The following is a 16,892-nucleotide window of genomic DNA, read 5'->3' as shown; positions in this document are numbered from 1 at the left end:
AAAAGGAAGTATTGGATTCGCGAAAAAAATTTCACCCAAAAATCAGCCTTAATTTCCATTTTGCTCACCCCCAAATTAATGTTGAGTTTTTTTTTTTCAACCCGACCACACGTGGATATGTGCCTAGGAACGTACAGACACCCGAAATATCTATTTTGATGATCCCCGAGTTAATTACATCGAGTTTTCTCGTGACGTCTGTATGTACGTATGTATGTGCGCATGTGCGTATGAGTGTATGTATGTCGCATAACTCAAGAACGGAATGTCCTAGAAAGTTGAAATTTGGTACGTAGACTCCTAGTGGGGTCTAGTTGTGCACCTTCCTTTTTAGTTGCATTCGGATGCTCCAAAGCAGGTCTTTTTGCCCTTTTTTGGGGAAATCATTGTTAATTTCTGCGTAAACTCAAGTGGTGTTATAATTTGGCGGACACTTGGCGATATATCGCCAGTCTTTTCGGTCGCCAAGTTTTGTCGTCGACTTTGCGACAAATTTGGCGATTTTTTTTAAAATCTGGTTTCAATTTGGCCACTGTTGGTGATATTTAGAGAGTAAACAATTTAATCACATTAAAATTGCCAATAATAAGGAAATGACATTAAATTAGAGTAAAAGGAAGTCATGTGATGCACACATCAGCTCGTTTGTAAAAGGAAGTAAAAAAGATTTCCGGTCTTCCCTCAGAAATTTCTAAAAACGAAATTCGGAGCCAACTGTGATGACGTTTAAATGATTTCGTACACATCTGAGGCCTCTACCTTAGAATTTTTTTGAAGTTTAAGTTTCAAAATCTCAACTATGAGCTATTTTTGGAAACATTAGATGAGATGGAGATTTTAAAGTTCGAAGTTGATGGCCTAAATACACACTTTAGACTATCTTAAATCATTATACAGGAAGGGGCTTATCAGGGGTCATATTCTCAGGGCTTGAACGCCCTGAGGAATTTTTTGGTATTGAAGTTATAAAAACTCAATAATCAATATTAGGCTAAAAGATAAGATGTGAAGGGATAGGGTGGGCGTTATCCTTTGGAAATATTTCGAGACTCAAGGCCTAAAACTGCACTTTTGGGCTGTTTGGTGACATTAAGGGGTAGGAAGATTCGGTTGCCCTTTCCGAAAAATGTGACATTTATTGGGGGGTTTAATAACGCAATTTTAAGCTGTTTTCAGCGGGTCAAAATTTTTCAGCCTCAAAACACATTTTTAAAACTATCTTTGGCACAATTAAGACAGTGAAAAGGGGAAAGGCGAGAACGAGCCCCCCCCCCCCCCAAAAAAAAAAACGCTGTTTTAGGCTATGTTTGGCCAAATTAAGCGAGGAAGGGATGGTAAGTCGCTCTCCTCCGGAAATTTTTAAGTCCTGAAAATGCATTTTAAGCTTTGTGACAGTAGGAAGAAGCGCAAAGGTCGGGGATATTTTCCTAATTTCAAGTTTTAGAAACGCAAATTTAGGGTCAATTTGATTTCTCAAAAGGAGACTATAACTCTCTTTTGGATCATTGTTTGAGCGACTCACCAAATGTTGATAAACTCCGAATTTGCCAACCAGGGTTCGAGCAAGACTCACCCCCTCACCTTCCCTAGATCCGGTATTGCTATATTACCAAGTTTGGATGATTCACTTTTTCACTAATAGAAGTCGAAATGTGAAAGGATTTGCCTAGAAATCATCTTACTAAATAAAACTTTTCCTTAAAATGAATGACTAAATATGAAACTCCTTATATAAGGGAATTAGTTAATATATAATACAGTATTACAAGTAATTATTATTCGAGTAGTGAATATTGTTTTTATAAAGAGAACATAAAATTAATTCTGTCTTAGCGAAAATTTTGTAGCCAATGACCAATCAAAGTAATTGTTAAAACAGATAATGCTATCCTGAAAATGAACAAGAAATCCCTTTCACCATTGTTGTCACTTTCCTTTAAAAAAAGTGTTGCTTTTTTTTTCTTTTTTAATACGGTGGTTTCCTGGGAACTTACTTAAAATCAAGTGGTAGTTTCATCATATAACGAAAGGTCAGGAAATTTATTGTTTCCTCCGTAATAGTTAACCTTAACAGCAGAAAAAAAAAAAAAAACATGGTCCCTTGACTTTACACTTTCTCTTCCCTCAGTCTGTAGCTTCAGACGAAGGAAGAGAAAAAAAAAAACAATAGTGCTGAGATGTCCACATGGAAAACAGATGTTTTGTATAAGAGTAATTTTATTATCATAGTCGTAATAAAACAGTACAATTAGAAGACTTTTTTTTTGTCTTTTTCGCCACCAGTAATAGATCAATAGCATCACTTCCTTATTGGGAAAACGCGTTAAAATTTTTCGCATCAAAAGTGTGAAATTACCGCCTTCCAAAAAGTGCCGATCGGGACCTCCGCCCCTCCCTAGCTACGCCACTGACCCTCCCCCTTTCCTAAGGTGAAGTCCTAAAAGCTCGGTTTGGGGCAATCTTTGATTGCGTTAAGAGGGATGTTAAGATCCACCATTAAACTAAGGTAAAAATCTTTGTTCATCATTTCCTCATTTTAAGCTTAAGGGAAAATAGCACTTCTGTACTTAGCAAAGCGGTACCACTCAGTTCTGTATTAGAAGCAGAACTCATTTAAAGCGATTCTCATTTTCAATTTTTCTCTTTATAAAAGAGACGCTGTTCAAAACTGAAAGAAGCGCTTAATTTCTTCAATTCCCAGTTCTTCACCAACAGTTTTAATACTACTAGGTTCGCCATAAAGAAGGGAGCAATTGCTGCCGCCTTGATTTTTCGAAATGTGATCCATCAAAATATGTACGCATGTAATTTGTTGCTTTTTTTTTCTGTATAATTATATATATATTGAGTACATAGGTATACCAGGGGTACATTCCACCCAAGAATGATTCCGTGCACTCCCTTTAAATACGACATCAGTTAAGAACGAGACCCCCAGCCTCCAAATAGGGAAACTAACCAAACCCCAAAATCAGAGGCGCCCTGGTGATGGGAGGCAATTGTAACCTCCAAAAAATGTCCTCATTTGGCAATATTGTCTGACCATCCAGCAAAGTTGGAGACAGTATTGAGGACTGTAATAGCTCTCATTTTCGCAAGACTAAATTTCGTGATTTTCGCTAGACGTTGTAATCGCAAAAAATTCGCGAAATATTTCAACTTTTTTATGCAATACACTTTTGGTTCAGTTGATATAAAATTCGCAACATTACCAATATCTTCATTTTTGCGAAAATTACGACCGGCAAAAAAAAAGTGTCCGAACAGTAAATGCAATTAAAAAAACACTTTATAATGATTCTCTATGTCTCTTCTAATCAGATGCAGATATCTGTAGGTATATGCTCATATTTTATCACTTGGTAAAATTCAGTTTCATTCCGACAAAAGCCCCCAAATTCCCACAACCATCCCAAAAATTTAAGTCTGGAGCGCCCCTGCCCAAAATACCCCCTTTTCATTGGAACTGTCTGCAACATGGTTCCCCGCCCCTTGACAAGCACCCCTCTCCCCAAGCCCGACAAGAGACCACGTCACCCTGGTCGAAAACTAGAGTCCCTGGACTTTGGGGAGGGGGGGGAGGCGACTGACGCAAAAAAGGAAAGAAAAAAGTGGGGGGGGGGAGTCTCCCCGAGTAAGCGGAAAAGCAAAGATAAAGTAACATTTACTCTTTTGGTATTAACTGTTGTGGTACTTATAAAAAAAGTTAATTATTATCTTGCAAGCAGATTTTATTTTTTCTCTCCCCCTCCCCCTTTTTTTCTTCTTCTTTTCCTTTTCTTTTTTTTTGGGGGGGGAGAGGGGGTCGGTAGTAACAAAACTGACAATGGGGCCCGCCTTGGCTCTCTGCGGTCCTGCCTCTCTGGGAAAATGTGAAATGACAAGTCAGTCCTGTGGAACGTTCTCAACGCAGTTGGTGCACGTCCCCCGAGAAGGCGAGCGAGAGTGCAAGTGGAAAACAAGTGAATGGGGAGCTACTCCTCCGAGGCGATGTCTTCAGCATGCGGAATGAATCATTTCATCGTTTATCGCAACCTCCTGGCAAGGAGGAAAGTGGCATGACCATGACGTCTATTTAAGAGGAATTAGTGCTAAATGATGACGCTTACTTTCGTCCTACATAACAGGCGGAAACCGATCGTATCTACCTTTCATAACGAGGACGGAAGGCTGTCACTGCTCTTAAGAATCATTTCCGACACACTCTCTCTCTCTCGCTCGCTCGCTCTTTTATTTCGTCCGTGTATATTGAAGAAATGTTGCTTTGTGCGGGGGGGGGGAGGGGGTTACATTAATTTCTGCACTCAAGCAGACATGCACGTAGATTTTACAGTCAACTCAAAATACCAAGAGACCGGTTGAAAAGTACGAAGTATTGATAGTTCGACTTATGGGAAGTTTCCAAAACAGTCTCAACAGTGTGGGACACAATAAAAACTGCAAGATAAAGGAATATTTGCGTTTCAAGCTTCGAGTTATCGAGATCCGACTGTGGATAGAAAAAAAATAAATCGATGGAAAAATTAGATAGTTAGGCAAAAACAGAAATAAAGAGAAACAGGGGGATGGATATAAAAAGATATACATTGAGAGCGCATTAGCAAAAGACAGGGATGCCCCTCCCAAAGACAATATTGCACCCCCTCCCTCCTAAATATCTCGAAGACCTCTCCCCCCGGGTGCGAGGATGCAGCAGTGTGCGCCGTCGCACTTTCCTTCACCTGACCCTACCATTGGCTAGGGATACGACATGGATGTTTTTTCCATTTATGTATACGGACGGATATAGATATAAAAATGGAAAATCGATGATACAAATGAAAAACATCGATGTATTTGTAACATCAATGCCTTGCTTTCGATGATTTTCCGATGCCAATTCTTTAAAACTAAAAAAAAAATTATTAAAGGTAAAAGGACTGTCATGCTTATGTTTTATGAAAATAGTTATGAGAAAATCCACAACATTAATCAATGATCAATGCTCTAAGTAAAATTTTTTCCACGCTTCATTGCTTAAAGAAGTAGACTTCTACTTCGCTGACCGAAAGGTGTCTAATTTAGGGCAACAAGTGTATGACAACAGGGGTGACAAGTGTATGTAACTTGAAGATTTTTCAATTGAAATTTCCTTTTTAAGATACAGTATTAAAATATTGGAAAATTTGAATGTGCGTAAGAAAAAGAAAATCAAGAGTGTATTGATAAAAATACTTAAATAATAAGCAAATAAATGAACAAAGTGAAACATATGAACGTTACTGACTCGGTACATGGAACTATAATTCGAATATTTTACTCTTTAATACACTTTGCATTTGGGGCAAAACTAAATTTGAATTTGAATATCTTGCCCTAAAAAGTATGTTTTCATCACATGTCAATATATATAGATTCATATTGTGACATAAATATCTAATAAAATAACGATAGTAGTGCTGTATTCTGGTGTTTAGGCTTTCATCTAAGAATTAAAAGTAATAAAAAATAGAAATAACAGAAAAAGTTTCATACAAAAACATGGTGGGAAAAAATAAACTCACAAAATTGTAGCAAAATTTAACTAAAAACGATTTTTATACATTCAAGATTTTCAAACATCATTTAAGAATAAATCTCCCTCTCTCTTTCACTGTATGGATTTTGCTCAATGTATATATAATTGAAAGTTAGTTGTTGTATCCTATACATTTCTGTTTCTTATCGCACAATCAAGTAAAATTTGAGACGTTTAGTTCTGCTACCATTACTATTTTACTTTTGAAAGAAATAATTGCAAACGCCGCCAAGTAAAATATGAGACGTTGAGTTCTGCTACCATTACTTTTTTACTTTTGAAAGAAATGTTTGTATCGCATTAATAAAAACTACCCCATTTAGTTATTTTTATTCAAATTAATGCCCCTATTCATATCATTCAATTTTAACGTCAAGTTATCTATGCCAGTTCAAATTTCGAAAAGTATGAGAAAAGTCAATAATTTTGCTCATCACGCACAATTATGGTAGGATATTTCAAAACTAGTAGATAAGTATCATTTCATGCAATTAAGATTTTCTTTTCGATTTGGTATACATTTTGTAAATTTGCAATTTATGTAAATTGAGAGTTTGATCGTTCCTGCTCTGACTGATGGTAAAGATTACGAGATAAAGTTTTCGTAGAGAAACCTTTTAAATGTTTAGAATTAATTCCAAAATTAAGCTTTCCCGTTTGTCGATTATTCGCTTATATAAATCTTTTTACTTCCATTACGTCCGTTGCCTTCATTCTCATTTTGAAAAAAAAAAAAAAATTTTTTTTGAAGTATTATTATTAATTTTTTTCCGCCTATAATTATTGGAATTGTCATACTTTTAGGATTTCTAAAGAAAAATGTGACAACTTCAATACTAATTTATTTTCTTGGGTGAAACGAAGTGAAGAAACGGAAATCGTGTATTGGTATGTAAAGAGGGGAACAAAAATTGCATCGAAATCTTTTTTTTTTTTTAATTTAATTTATTTTTTAATAGTTCATATTAGCTTAATTGAAGTTTTTCTGAATGCATTTGAATCAGAAAATGTTATTTGAAATATCACTTTACTTGGAATATTCTGCAGCAATGTAAGTAACAGCAAATATGGCTGAAATCATGGCCATATTTAAGAAATGGATTTTTCGGTTTTAAAACCACTCCGAAAATTTTTAGAACTATTATAAAATATGCTTTTATTGTGCTTTTCTTTTTCTAAAATACTTCCTTTTACCGATTTATTAATAATTTATTTATTTTTTCAGTTTCATTTAAAAAAATGACATTATTATTGTCATTTACGAAAGTGTGCTCTCAGTGCTTGAATTCCAGTATTTATTTGTATTACGGTTATTGCGAAAATAATTTCTTACCAAACAATATAGCGTTTTCGTTCAGATTTTAAATATATCTGACGCCATTTTGCACCATCCTTGTTTACGGGGTACGGGGGAGGGGATAGAACATATCGCGCCCTAGTATTTTTACGTTTGCTACAACCATAGATATAATTTAAATTTGTACACAAACTGGACTTCAATTTCTCCGTCGAAAAGTTCTGAAACTGATGAGCTATAGGTTTCTATTAGGTAATGTTTGATCTAGTTGGAATGGGAGGGGGGGGGGGGGGGTCATGACCCCCCCTCTCTTTGGATCCGCGCTTGCTTATGGCCCCCACTATATAGAAAGCTCCTAATAAACTGTTTTAGTCAATGGTTACTATCGTTTTATCCAATGGATAAAATTGTGAAGTTTAAATACAGAGGAGTCCGGGGCCCCCAAAAAATTATTTAATCTTGAATCTTTAAACTATCTTAATCCGACCCGGGATCCGTCATCCCCTCGGATGAACTCTGGGCTGCTGGTTCAATCACTGACGTGGAAACAGACTCACATCCTGTCGTTTTCATCTGAACAGAAGTTTCGGTTTCTGGATAATTTTTTCTTGCGCTCCATGCATTTAAGGATTTTTTTTTTCTCCTGGAAATTGGTACGCAAGCAGGTTTGTCATTTGGGAGATTGGGGGCCCTGGATTTTGAAAGATAGTGCAAATGTATTTTTTTATCCCTTTTCTTTTCGTTTTTTCCCTATATATTGAGTTTGTACCCTTACCCCCTCCCGCCCTTTCAAATGTTTGAAACGACGAACCTGAACTAAATAGGAACACAAACCAATGCTTTACTCAATTTATAAAATTTTTGACTTACATCACTATTATTCTAGCGCGCCCTTCCTTAGTCATTCGATGACTATATCGAGTCATCAAATCTCAAAACGGAAATTTCGATATTGTAGAAATAGTATTTTACCATTATATGTCAGTCAAAAATTAAGAACATGAAACATTGCAAAAATTAGGAAATTTAGCAATAAAAAAATTCACTTCACTTTATTAAAATCACAACAACTTAAATGTTCTTTTAAGGCAAGGCGCCTGGCACGCAGCCCTTCGTTATCTGAAAGGGGTCAGAGGCTCCTGGAATAGTAATAGTAAAATGTTCTTTTGAGCGAAAATAATATGTTGTATGTTTTGAAGGTTAAAAAAAAAAACATTCCAAGATTTCTGAAGAAAAGTAATCTAAATATGTCTGATGAACAGTTCAGCAAGTTTAAAGATAGCTTTTTTATGTGCTTAGGTTTGAAAAAACACATGTATAGAGAAACAGAAAATAATAGCTCCTGACGACGCTGCGAAACTTCGCCAAATTATAATCATTTTGATAATCTTCACATTCTAGACAAGTAAATTACTGATAATTTTATTTTTAAGAAGTTATTTCTCCCACCATATTTACTGTACCCAGGACTTACTGTACATAAACAATCCTTTAGCAATGAGTTGGATGTGCCTCACGTCAGATCAAGAGCTAGAGTTTAGTACAGAGGATTTGGCAACCTCTTTTTCTCAAAACCAGCGAAGGCGCTGGGACACCGAAATGGTTCTGCTGTTTTATACTCTATATGGATTTGCAATATTTTTCTTTGGTGGATGGTGTTTCGTCTGGCTTTTACATATTATCGCAATTTTTAATGGGTAAGGATTTCATCCCACGTATCACTTCTATTTACATTAGGGCTAAAAATATATTTCTAAACCTTGTTTATCGGATGCTTTCACACGCCGGTCGGAAGCTGAGCTCTCACCGGTGTTGATCGAATGGGGTTACAAAGATAGAATGCTTCTCGTAAGGCATTTAGGCTTAGTGAAGTGGGCGAGGCTCTGACAATCGCTTCCGAGTGCAATTGTACTCACAAATTTTGTAACTTTTTAAATCAATAACTACACACAGGGGGGAAGTAGATGGTTAAAATTAAATCGCCATCAGGGGCAGGAATGGAGAGTTTTAATGAACCGTAGCACTAAATTTCATGTTTGACAGATATGTTTTTCCATACACGGACTGCCTAACATTGCAGTTTACGATGCTGTCTTGTTCGATAGAGGGGAAAAGCAATATTACTTGAAATGCTTAGTAATTTCATGTTAAAAATCATATTTTCAAGCAATTTTATGTATATGTATGCATTTTTATTCTTTTCTTTCCTTCCAACATTTGATTATTTTGTTTATATTTTTATTTTGCGAAATCGCGACTTCTTACTAATTGTATTAAGTTTCATGAAAATTTCGTATGTTCTCAATTAAGCCTTGTATTAAAAATTTTTTGTCTTTTCCTAATTTAATAAATTAATTTTTCATGAATTTCCTTAATTCCAATATCGTCTTTTATAAACACGTTCAAAGGGAATGTTGGGCCTGTTTGTTTCAAGATTCTCTTATGAAATATGAATGTAAACGTTTCATTAATTTAAGAGAAGAATAGTATATATTTTCGTTTTATGTACAAATATTTTTGGATTTATTGTACCCTGGCAACATAAGTGACATAACTCAAAAAATTGTGAAATGTGCTAAGTGTTGATTTAAAATCTAAATTTCATGCTCTTTCTTGCCACAAAACTCATAGTTTATGTAATTCATGTGTGGTGGCGTTTGAACAATATAATCAATAAGATAAATAAATACCTTTGTGCTGATTTTAACATAATCAATATTGGCACATGAAATTTTCTGCCTTCAGAAGAATTTTATCCTTAATTGTATTTTAATTTAAGCCGGATAAACCAACAAACATAACATCATTAGCCCATTTTGCTATGTTCATAGCTGCCAACTTTTACAATTTAGCCGTACATTGTAAGATTTTAGGATGTTTTGTACGATTGTGCAGTCTTATGGCAGATTTGTACAATTTTTAAATTTTTTTTATTTTAATTTTACGATAAATTGCGAACGATTGAAGTTTCCTTTTTCGTCCAGCGCTTTTGAGAGCAACCCCTAAAGGCGTGGTGTAAAATTTTCAAATTTTTTAATATTTTTTTTTTTATTTTATATTTTTTTGCTTATAAAAGCACAGATCAAGTAAAGGTAAGGATTTGAAAAATGTTATAATAATTTAAATTTTAATACTTTGCTTTATAATGGTCAAAAAAGTGTAGAAATATAGCCACCGCATAAATGTAAGATTTTTTAAGTTGCCAGCTATGTTCATTTTGTATGATGCATTGTGTAGTATTTGAGAATAAGTCAGTTTAAAGCTGTTTTGTGTGCCACTTCTGTTGTTGGGGCCGGTGTGATATTTTGCCTAGTTTGTATTTAGTAGAATCTTGATTTTGTTTATTTTGATGGACTAGTGATAGAAAACATACCAAGGGGGAAAATTTAAAATGTGGGGTGGAGTTAAATATCTAAGCATATTGTTTTATAATTTACACTTTGCCAATGGACTTGTAAAAGAAATCTGTAATGTAAATGATTTTTTTGTTTTGCAAAATTTCATTCATAGCACACAGTCAAGCATATTTTTTGCAAATTTGCTTCTTTGTTTACATTCAAATCAATTGGTCGTAACTTATTGTTGTTGGTCTTATCTAAACATCAAGAAACAACAACATGAGGGTCGCAAAAATGTAGTTTGTCTCATGTAGTTTGTCTCGGCGGGTAATTCATTTTAAGTGTTGGAATTAACGAGATTCGACTGTATTTTAGTTTTTATGCTTTGGCAAAAGGTAAAATAGAAGGAATGCCAAAGCAACGTCTAACAGCTAAAAAACAAATTTGTCTCAAAATAAAGATTGATGGGAAAAAATGAATCTTGTAGAGGAAAATGAGTTCGATCTTTTTATGAAAAGCAGGGTAACGTATGAAACGGACAATGCAAAATCAATGTTCCACTCTACTACAATGATCGTTTCTGTTTTTAATGTATTCTATAAAATCACTGATTTTAATGTATTTATTTATATAGAAATATTTAATCCGAGATCAAAGTATAATTTTTTTGACCATTAAACGCATAACACTTACTTATACTTTAAAGATGTAGGGTCAGGTGGGGTAAAATGGGGTAGTGGGGGGTAAAATGGGTAGTTAAAATATATGGTTTTAAAAAACAAATTATTTTAAACTAAATTTGCATTATTTTGAGTGGGACATTATACTTGGATGTTCTGAATTCTATTTCGCAAAATATATTTTTTCAGTAGATTATTTTTTTAGTGAGAGGTAATACTTTAAATTGAAGTAGATAAATTCAAGCTGCATGTTGTCTGCTTAAACTTCTATCTACAGCTCTTGATTTTTGAGAAATTTTCATTACTGTGTCATAATATCTTTAGTTGAACATTTTTGCTGCTGCTTCAACTTACAGGGAAGAAAAAAAAAGATTTTTTTCTATTTTTAATCTCATATTTTGAAAATAGGGTAAAATGGTATATGGTTAGGCTTATCATTCCAGCACGTTGTTTTAAGAGATACAGCATATTTTCCTTTAAATGAATATTAATCCATTTGTGGTTAATTTAAAATGTTTGAAACATAAAAATATGCAATGCCATGACTTTATAAAATAAACTTCGCTCCATCATAATAAATAATAAGAAGAGAATGGTATACTTATTCTAGAGTTTGTGTGCACTTGCACACAAAATAACAATTTCCTCAGAATATGCTTAGCCCAGCCTGTTGCTGGTAGTCACATTTGTATTTACTTGCAATCAGATGGTACTAATTTCTCTAATGTACCTTTAAATTCTCAGAACAGGGTCCTCGTTTCAATCCGAAAAAATATATGTAACAAATCACGATTTCGTCACCTTATAAACGTTTGAAAAGTGCAATATTGTCTGCAATTTCAACAAGAACTTGAAATTTAACAACTACCTGCGTGAGTTATTTAAAACAACTTAAATGTATGCTGGCAAATACAGGAAATATTGACTAGAAAGGCTAAGAGTTGAAGTTAAAAAAAAATAATGAATTAAAAAAACAAGAAAATAAAAAATAATGGAAAAAGAAAGTTTCCATTCAGAGGAAGTATCTGGAATAGAAACTGTTAAAAATATGCTTATGAAGCAAAGTTTAACCACAGGTGCCTGAGTATAAATATTATGCTTAGAGGAAACAAGCAAGAAAGAATTTATTGCCGAATATATGGCTGTTGAGGAAAATATTATGAGGTGAAATAATCCGAAATGGGGGATTTTTTTTTATTTTTCCTGATATACACGATATGGATTTAATTGAAAAACATCAAATAATTAAAAAAAATTAATGAGCTGAAATTTAACAATAGAGGCCGTAACTTTAAACAAAAAAAAAAAAAGACAAGTATGGATATCATGCATTGAAAGAAACCTTATTAATATTTTGTCAAATTTACTGTTTGCACTATTTTTTAAAAATTAAATAGTTAAATTTTGTTTACTGACTTTTACGTCTATATTATCAGACTGCATTGAACAAATAGTATGCTTTTTATCATTTCTTAGACTTTAATACCCGTTTTATTCCACAGGCTACCCATTTTTACCTGCTTGGGGTAAAATGGGTATAGAAAACATATAGTCATAAACAGTCCTCTCAAAAATAAAATTGTATCAAATTATGTGTGAAAATCATTTAATTCTACCCTTAACATGTGTAATGTATTCATAAAAAAAAAAAAAAATAGAAACAAAATATTTTAACAAAAATGTTTGAGTGAAAATCCAAAAGTAGGCTATTTTATAACCATTTTACCCCACCTGACCCTAGCAAACACTTAAGGTGCGGCTGGACAGAGATCGAATTTGAAAGTTGCCTGCCGCTTCACTAGAGCTCGTTTTTCAGCATGGCGAGAAGGCATGTGCTAAACTCACATGAGTGACAGACGAGCATCCAATCAGAGAAGGAATTCTTACTGTATCTAGGACCCCTCACATGTTATTTATTAGCTGACATCCCAATAATGGACAACCTTCAGGCGTTGAGGTTTCCGCTTGTTGCTTGACTTGTTTAGTATTTTAACTTCACACGCGGTCACCCCACAGGGTCTTAGGAAGACCCCCTGCTTTGCTATGAGACAGGACACTTCCAGAATCGGTACATTGAGTTTAGAAAGACAGAACTTCCGCTGCCGCTATAAATTTCGATTTGAACCAAAAAGAAATTTAAGTTTTGTAATGAGTTTTTTTTTACTGTTTTCTACCATTTTTGAACGATGGGAAAAAGCATTTTAAATGCAAGATTTTTTGCTAAAAGACGTTTTGAGAGAGTTAGCAGATTTTGTTGAAATTTGAAAAACGTATTAAAACTACATACACATATTATTTTAAAGTAACACACGCATGAATAAAAGATTTTTACATTTTCTTTATTCTTACATTCTACGCAATCTAGAGCTCCGTACAGTATTAGACTATTGTAGGTTGGAAAAGGGTAAGATTTTGGAAGGGGCTTAGCTTCAACGTCCCATCTCAACCCCCATTTTCTTTCAGTTTTCGACATTTTCATGGCCATAATTTTTATTTGGACAGGAAGGGAGTATTATAATAACCATTAACATTCTTATGAGTGTTTAGAGAGGTGCAACGTTCAAAAGCATACGTATTTGGAGCAAGGTGAGTCTTGTACAGGGCATTCCCTCCAAAATATTCAAGCGATCATTAAAAATGTCTCTTTTTTTAGGGATTTGTTTTACAATTCTTTCACTTTTTAATTCTTCGGTGTAAAACTCGAGTATCGGATTCACACTTATGAGCCCCATGTTCAAAAAATATGTTTTAAACAAATCTTGAAAATATCGCACAGTGCATACGAGTCATATCGCATATCATTCGTTAAGAAACTTCCCTCATTCTTTATATTTATTCAAGTTACATTCACAAATAATTAAGATTAAAAACGAAACTAAGTTTTTTTTTTTTTTTTTTTTTGCAATATAACATTGCTGCTATTCCATAGCTCACGGATCGCCTTCACTGTCACTGTCATGGACCGCCTCCTAACACTTCTTGATATAGTGATAAAAGATGGGGGCGGTGCATCCCTTTATTGAAGATCTGGTGCGGTTCGAATGCAACAAGTAGTGTTTTCATCTCATGCCCTATTTAAAACATTTTTTACAACAGAAAACATTTTTTGGACATGGAGCTTATAGGAGTCGAAAACCCGGATTTTACCATGAAAAATGAAAAAATTATAAAGCAAACCCTAGGATAAAAAAAAAGGCATTTTCGATATATTTTTTGATATATATTAGGGGAGCACCATTCTTTCTGATTCTTATGTAAAACAACCCTCCCTCTGATCCAAATATAATCACTGTTTTCTCCCATGACCCCCACTTTTTATTTATTTATTTGGCTGCACAGTGTAATTTGTTATTTTCTATTTTTCGCTACAGTTCGTGCAAATGAGCAGCATATGCAGCAATGGATCATATCTTCCACCCAAAACCTGGTGACAGGAATACTAATAAGGCGAACCACGTTCTTATCTCTTCTGTCCTACCTAGAGATTATAATATTGAACCAGAAATGCAATATCGATATTCGGTATTTTTTTAACTTGATACCGTAATACCGGTATTAAAAATTTGGCAAAAACATTCAAAAACATAATGTTTCATTGCCTTATTTTGTGCAAAAAGTGAATTTTTTAATTATTGTGAACAAACAAAAATGAAAGAACAAATATAATAATAAAAAATCAATAGTAGCCACAAACAAAATACATATATTTCATTGTCACTAAGACTGGAACTCATTTTAGTGAACAAATTTCCTGCAGTTGAGAATATTTTTTCTGAATTCATGTATGTCGATGGTACTGTTAATAATGCATGATATTCCTGTAGTTGCCTAGAAGTCCTTCATCTTCAAATAATTTGTTCTTAAACTTGAAAAAATTATTTTTGTGAGTCGGGGTTTTTCTTTTGTATTGTGTGTAGTTTTTTTTTTTTTTTAATTTTTATTATTATTATTTATAGAAGAACAGTTACTAATTTACAATTATTTCCCAGTATTAACATCGTACTCAACAATTTCCTCTTGATCAGAATAGGTTTGTGTTTGCTTTTTATTAACCCTTTGGTTTGAAATTTACCAAGAATTGGATCTTGTTAGTTTATTTTTCGTTTTCATTTCCAAATTCTTTACAATTCTGTATATTTCTAAAAATATGTTCCAACTGATTATGCCTTATCTCTGTACATATATTCAAGGTATTATAAATATTGTCACGCTTAGTACAAAGCTAAATAGCGAGACAAAACAGCTAGCAGCACGCTAATACCGGTGACAACAAATTACTGTTTGTTATACTAACAAGAAAAAAATTTTCTCAAAATTCAAGACAGTTGACATAATTATTTAAAAAAAAAATCATAAAGCATTGAAGATAAATCGTTCATAGCACAAACACATTTGTAATTACACAAAAAATTAGTTTTTACTTGTGGGCAAGTCAAAGAAATGAGAAAATAAAAACATGGTTCACTAAACTCATGAAAGTGCGATTAATTACACCATCTGGCGATAAAAATATCTTTTTGTAATCCTTCCGCTACTTTTATTCATTCATATTCTATAACTTTGTGCTTTTGAAGCCAAATGTTTGCTTCATTAGATGAATTTGGGAACTAACTCATTGAAAAAGAAATTTATATTTAAACAAAAAAAGATATCTAATTAGTTCAATTGAAAACTCTTTAATCAAAAACAATTCATTTTTTTAACAAATATAGAAAATACCGGTGTTCTACCCCATCAAATACCGGTATTACGATATTTCAAAATAGTTCCAAATACTGGTATTCGGTATTGGTAAACCAGTATTGCAATCACTAGTCATACCCATCGCTACACTGTTACCTGGTGACAAAAAACTGCTAGTTGATAGCACTTTATCATCAGTTAGACCAGGGGGTCTCCAACCTTTTTCACTCGCGGGCCACATTGTAAAGTTTTGGAGGCTAGGGGGGGGGGGCATTCCCGCATTATTTTCGCTCAGATGGTCTATTTAACATTTGACCCCTCCCCCCCCTTCACCCATACATCTCGAACATTTTTTTTTTTTTTTTTGAATGAAACGCTAGTGGTGGTTTTTGAAAGCGTCTGGATATGCTTCTAAGTTGCTATATTTCCTTTTACATATTTGCTGTTAGTTAAATTAAATTATATTTTATGTGAAAGTAAATCTCTAATAATATAACGATAGGGAGTCTTGTAAAATTTAGAATAATTCAGGAAACTGAAATAAAAAGTATTCTTTGTCACAAAACCAAGTGAAGTTTTTTTTTTTTGTAAAAAGGCTAATAAGTGAGTGATACACACGCAGAAGCCAAATTATTGCAATCTAGTAATATAATACTTTTTTTTTTAAAATTAATGACGATTAAAAACTTGGAAATAAATGGGGCACACCACATATAAGCTTTTAAATTTTTTTTAAAAGTTAAAAAATTAATGAGAGGAAATAAATGGGGCACACCACATATAAGCTTTTAAATTTTTTTTAAAGTTAAAAAATTAATGAGAAGATTGCATTTGTTTACCGCTACAAATTTCAGTCCATTCAGGAACAAACTTCGTAGTTCCGATCATTAAGTGTCATTTTGAATATTTGTCTGATAAAAAAAACCCTATACTATAGGTGCGACATACTTCAATTTTAATAATGTCTATTCACACTTGTAAACAGATGCAAAAAGAGAAACCGTTGCTCTAGCATGAATTTTTAAGAAAGTCTTTTTCTGGTAGAGAACTGTAAAATGGAGCATATGTTCTCCCTGGGGCCAGTAAGTGCCCAATGCTAGGGAACTAACGGGTGAATATGGCATGGAGAAAAGAGAAAATTTCAAGCCAAATTCTGTGTCCTTTATGAGAGTCAAAAAGTTAGAAATCTATGGTGATTGTTATTAATAATACGTTTATTGTAAAGCAAGCTCTAAGATGAAATTACTTAAATAAATTCTTAAATTTGCCATTCTTTATACATTTAACGTGGTCACTTTGAAAATCTCAATCTCTTTGCATCCGCCATGGGTATAAGA

At 33.6% G+C, this 16,892-nt stretch overlaps 1 protein-coding gene across 1 annotated transcript in view; it reads left to right on the top strand.

The window, feature by feature from the left end:
- Window positions 1-8,438: 8,438 nt before the first annotated feature.
- Window positions 8,439-16,892, top strand: part of LOC129225692 (ceramide glucosyltransferase-like) — a 44,768-nt gene continuing 36,314 nt past the window's right edge. Inside the window, exon 1 of the mRNA XM_054860169.1 lies at window positions 8,439-8,551. Within this exon, the coding sequence (XP_054716144.1) occupies window positions 8,454-8,551 (98 nt within the window). The 5' untranslated portion in view covers window positions 8,439-8,453. The remainder of the gene's footprint in view (window positions 8,552-16,892) is intronic.

The sequence above is a fragment of the Uloborus diversus genome, chromosome 7 (assembly GCF_026930045.1).
Source record: "Uloborus diversus isolate 005 chromosome 7, Udiv.v.3.1, whole genome shotgun sequence".
Lineage (NCBI taxonomy): Eukaryota > Metazoa > Arthropoda > Arachnida > Araneae > Uloboridae > Uloborus > Uloborus diversus.
Note: the sequence above shows the minus strand (reverse complement) of the source record. Positions and strands in the feature narration are given on the sequence as shown.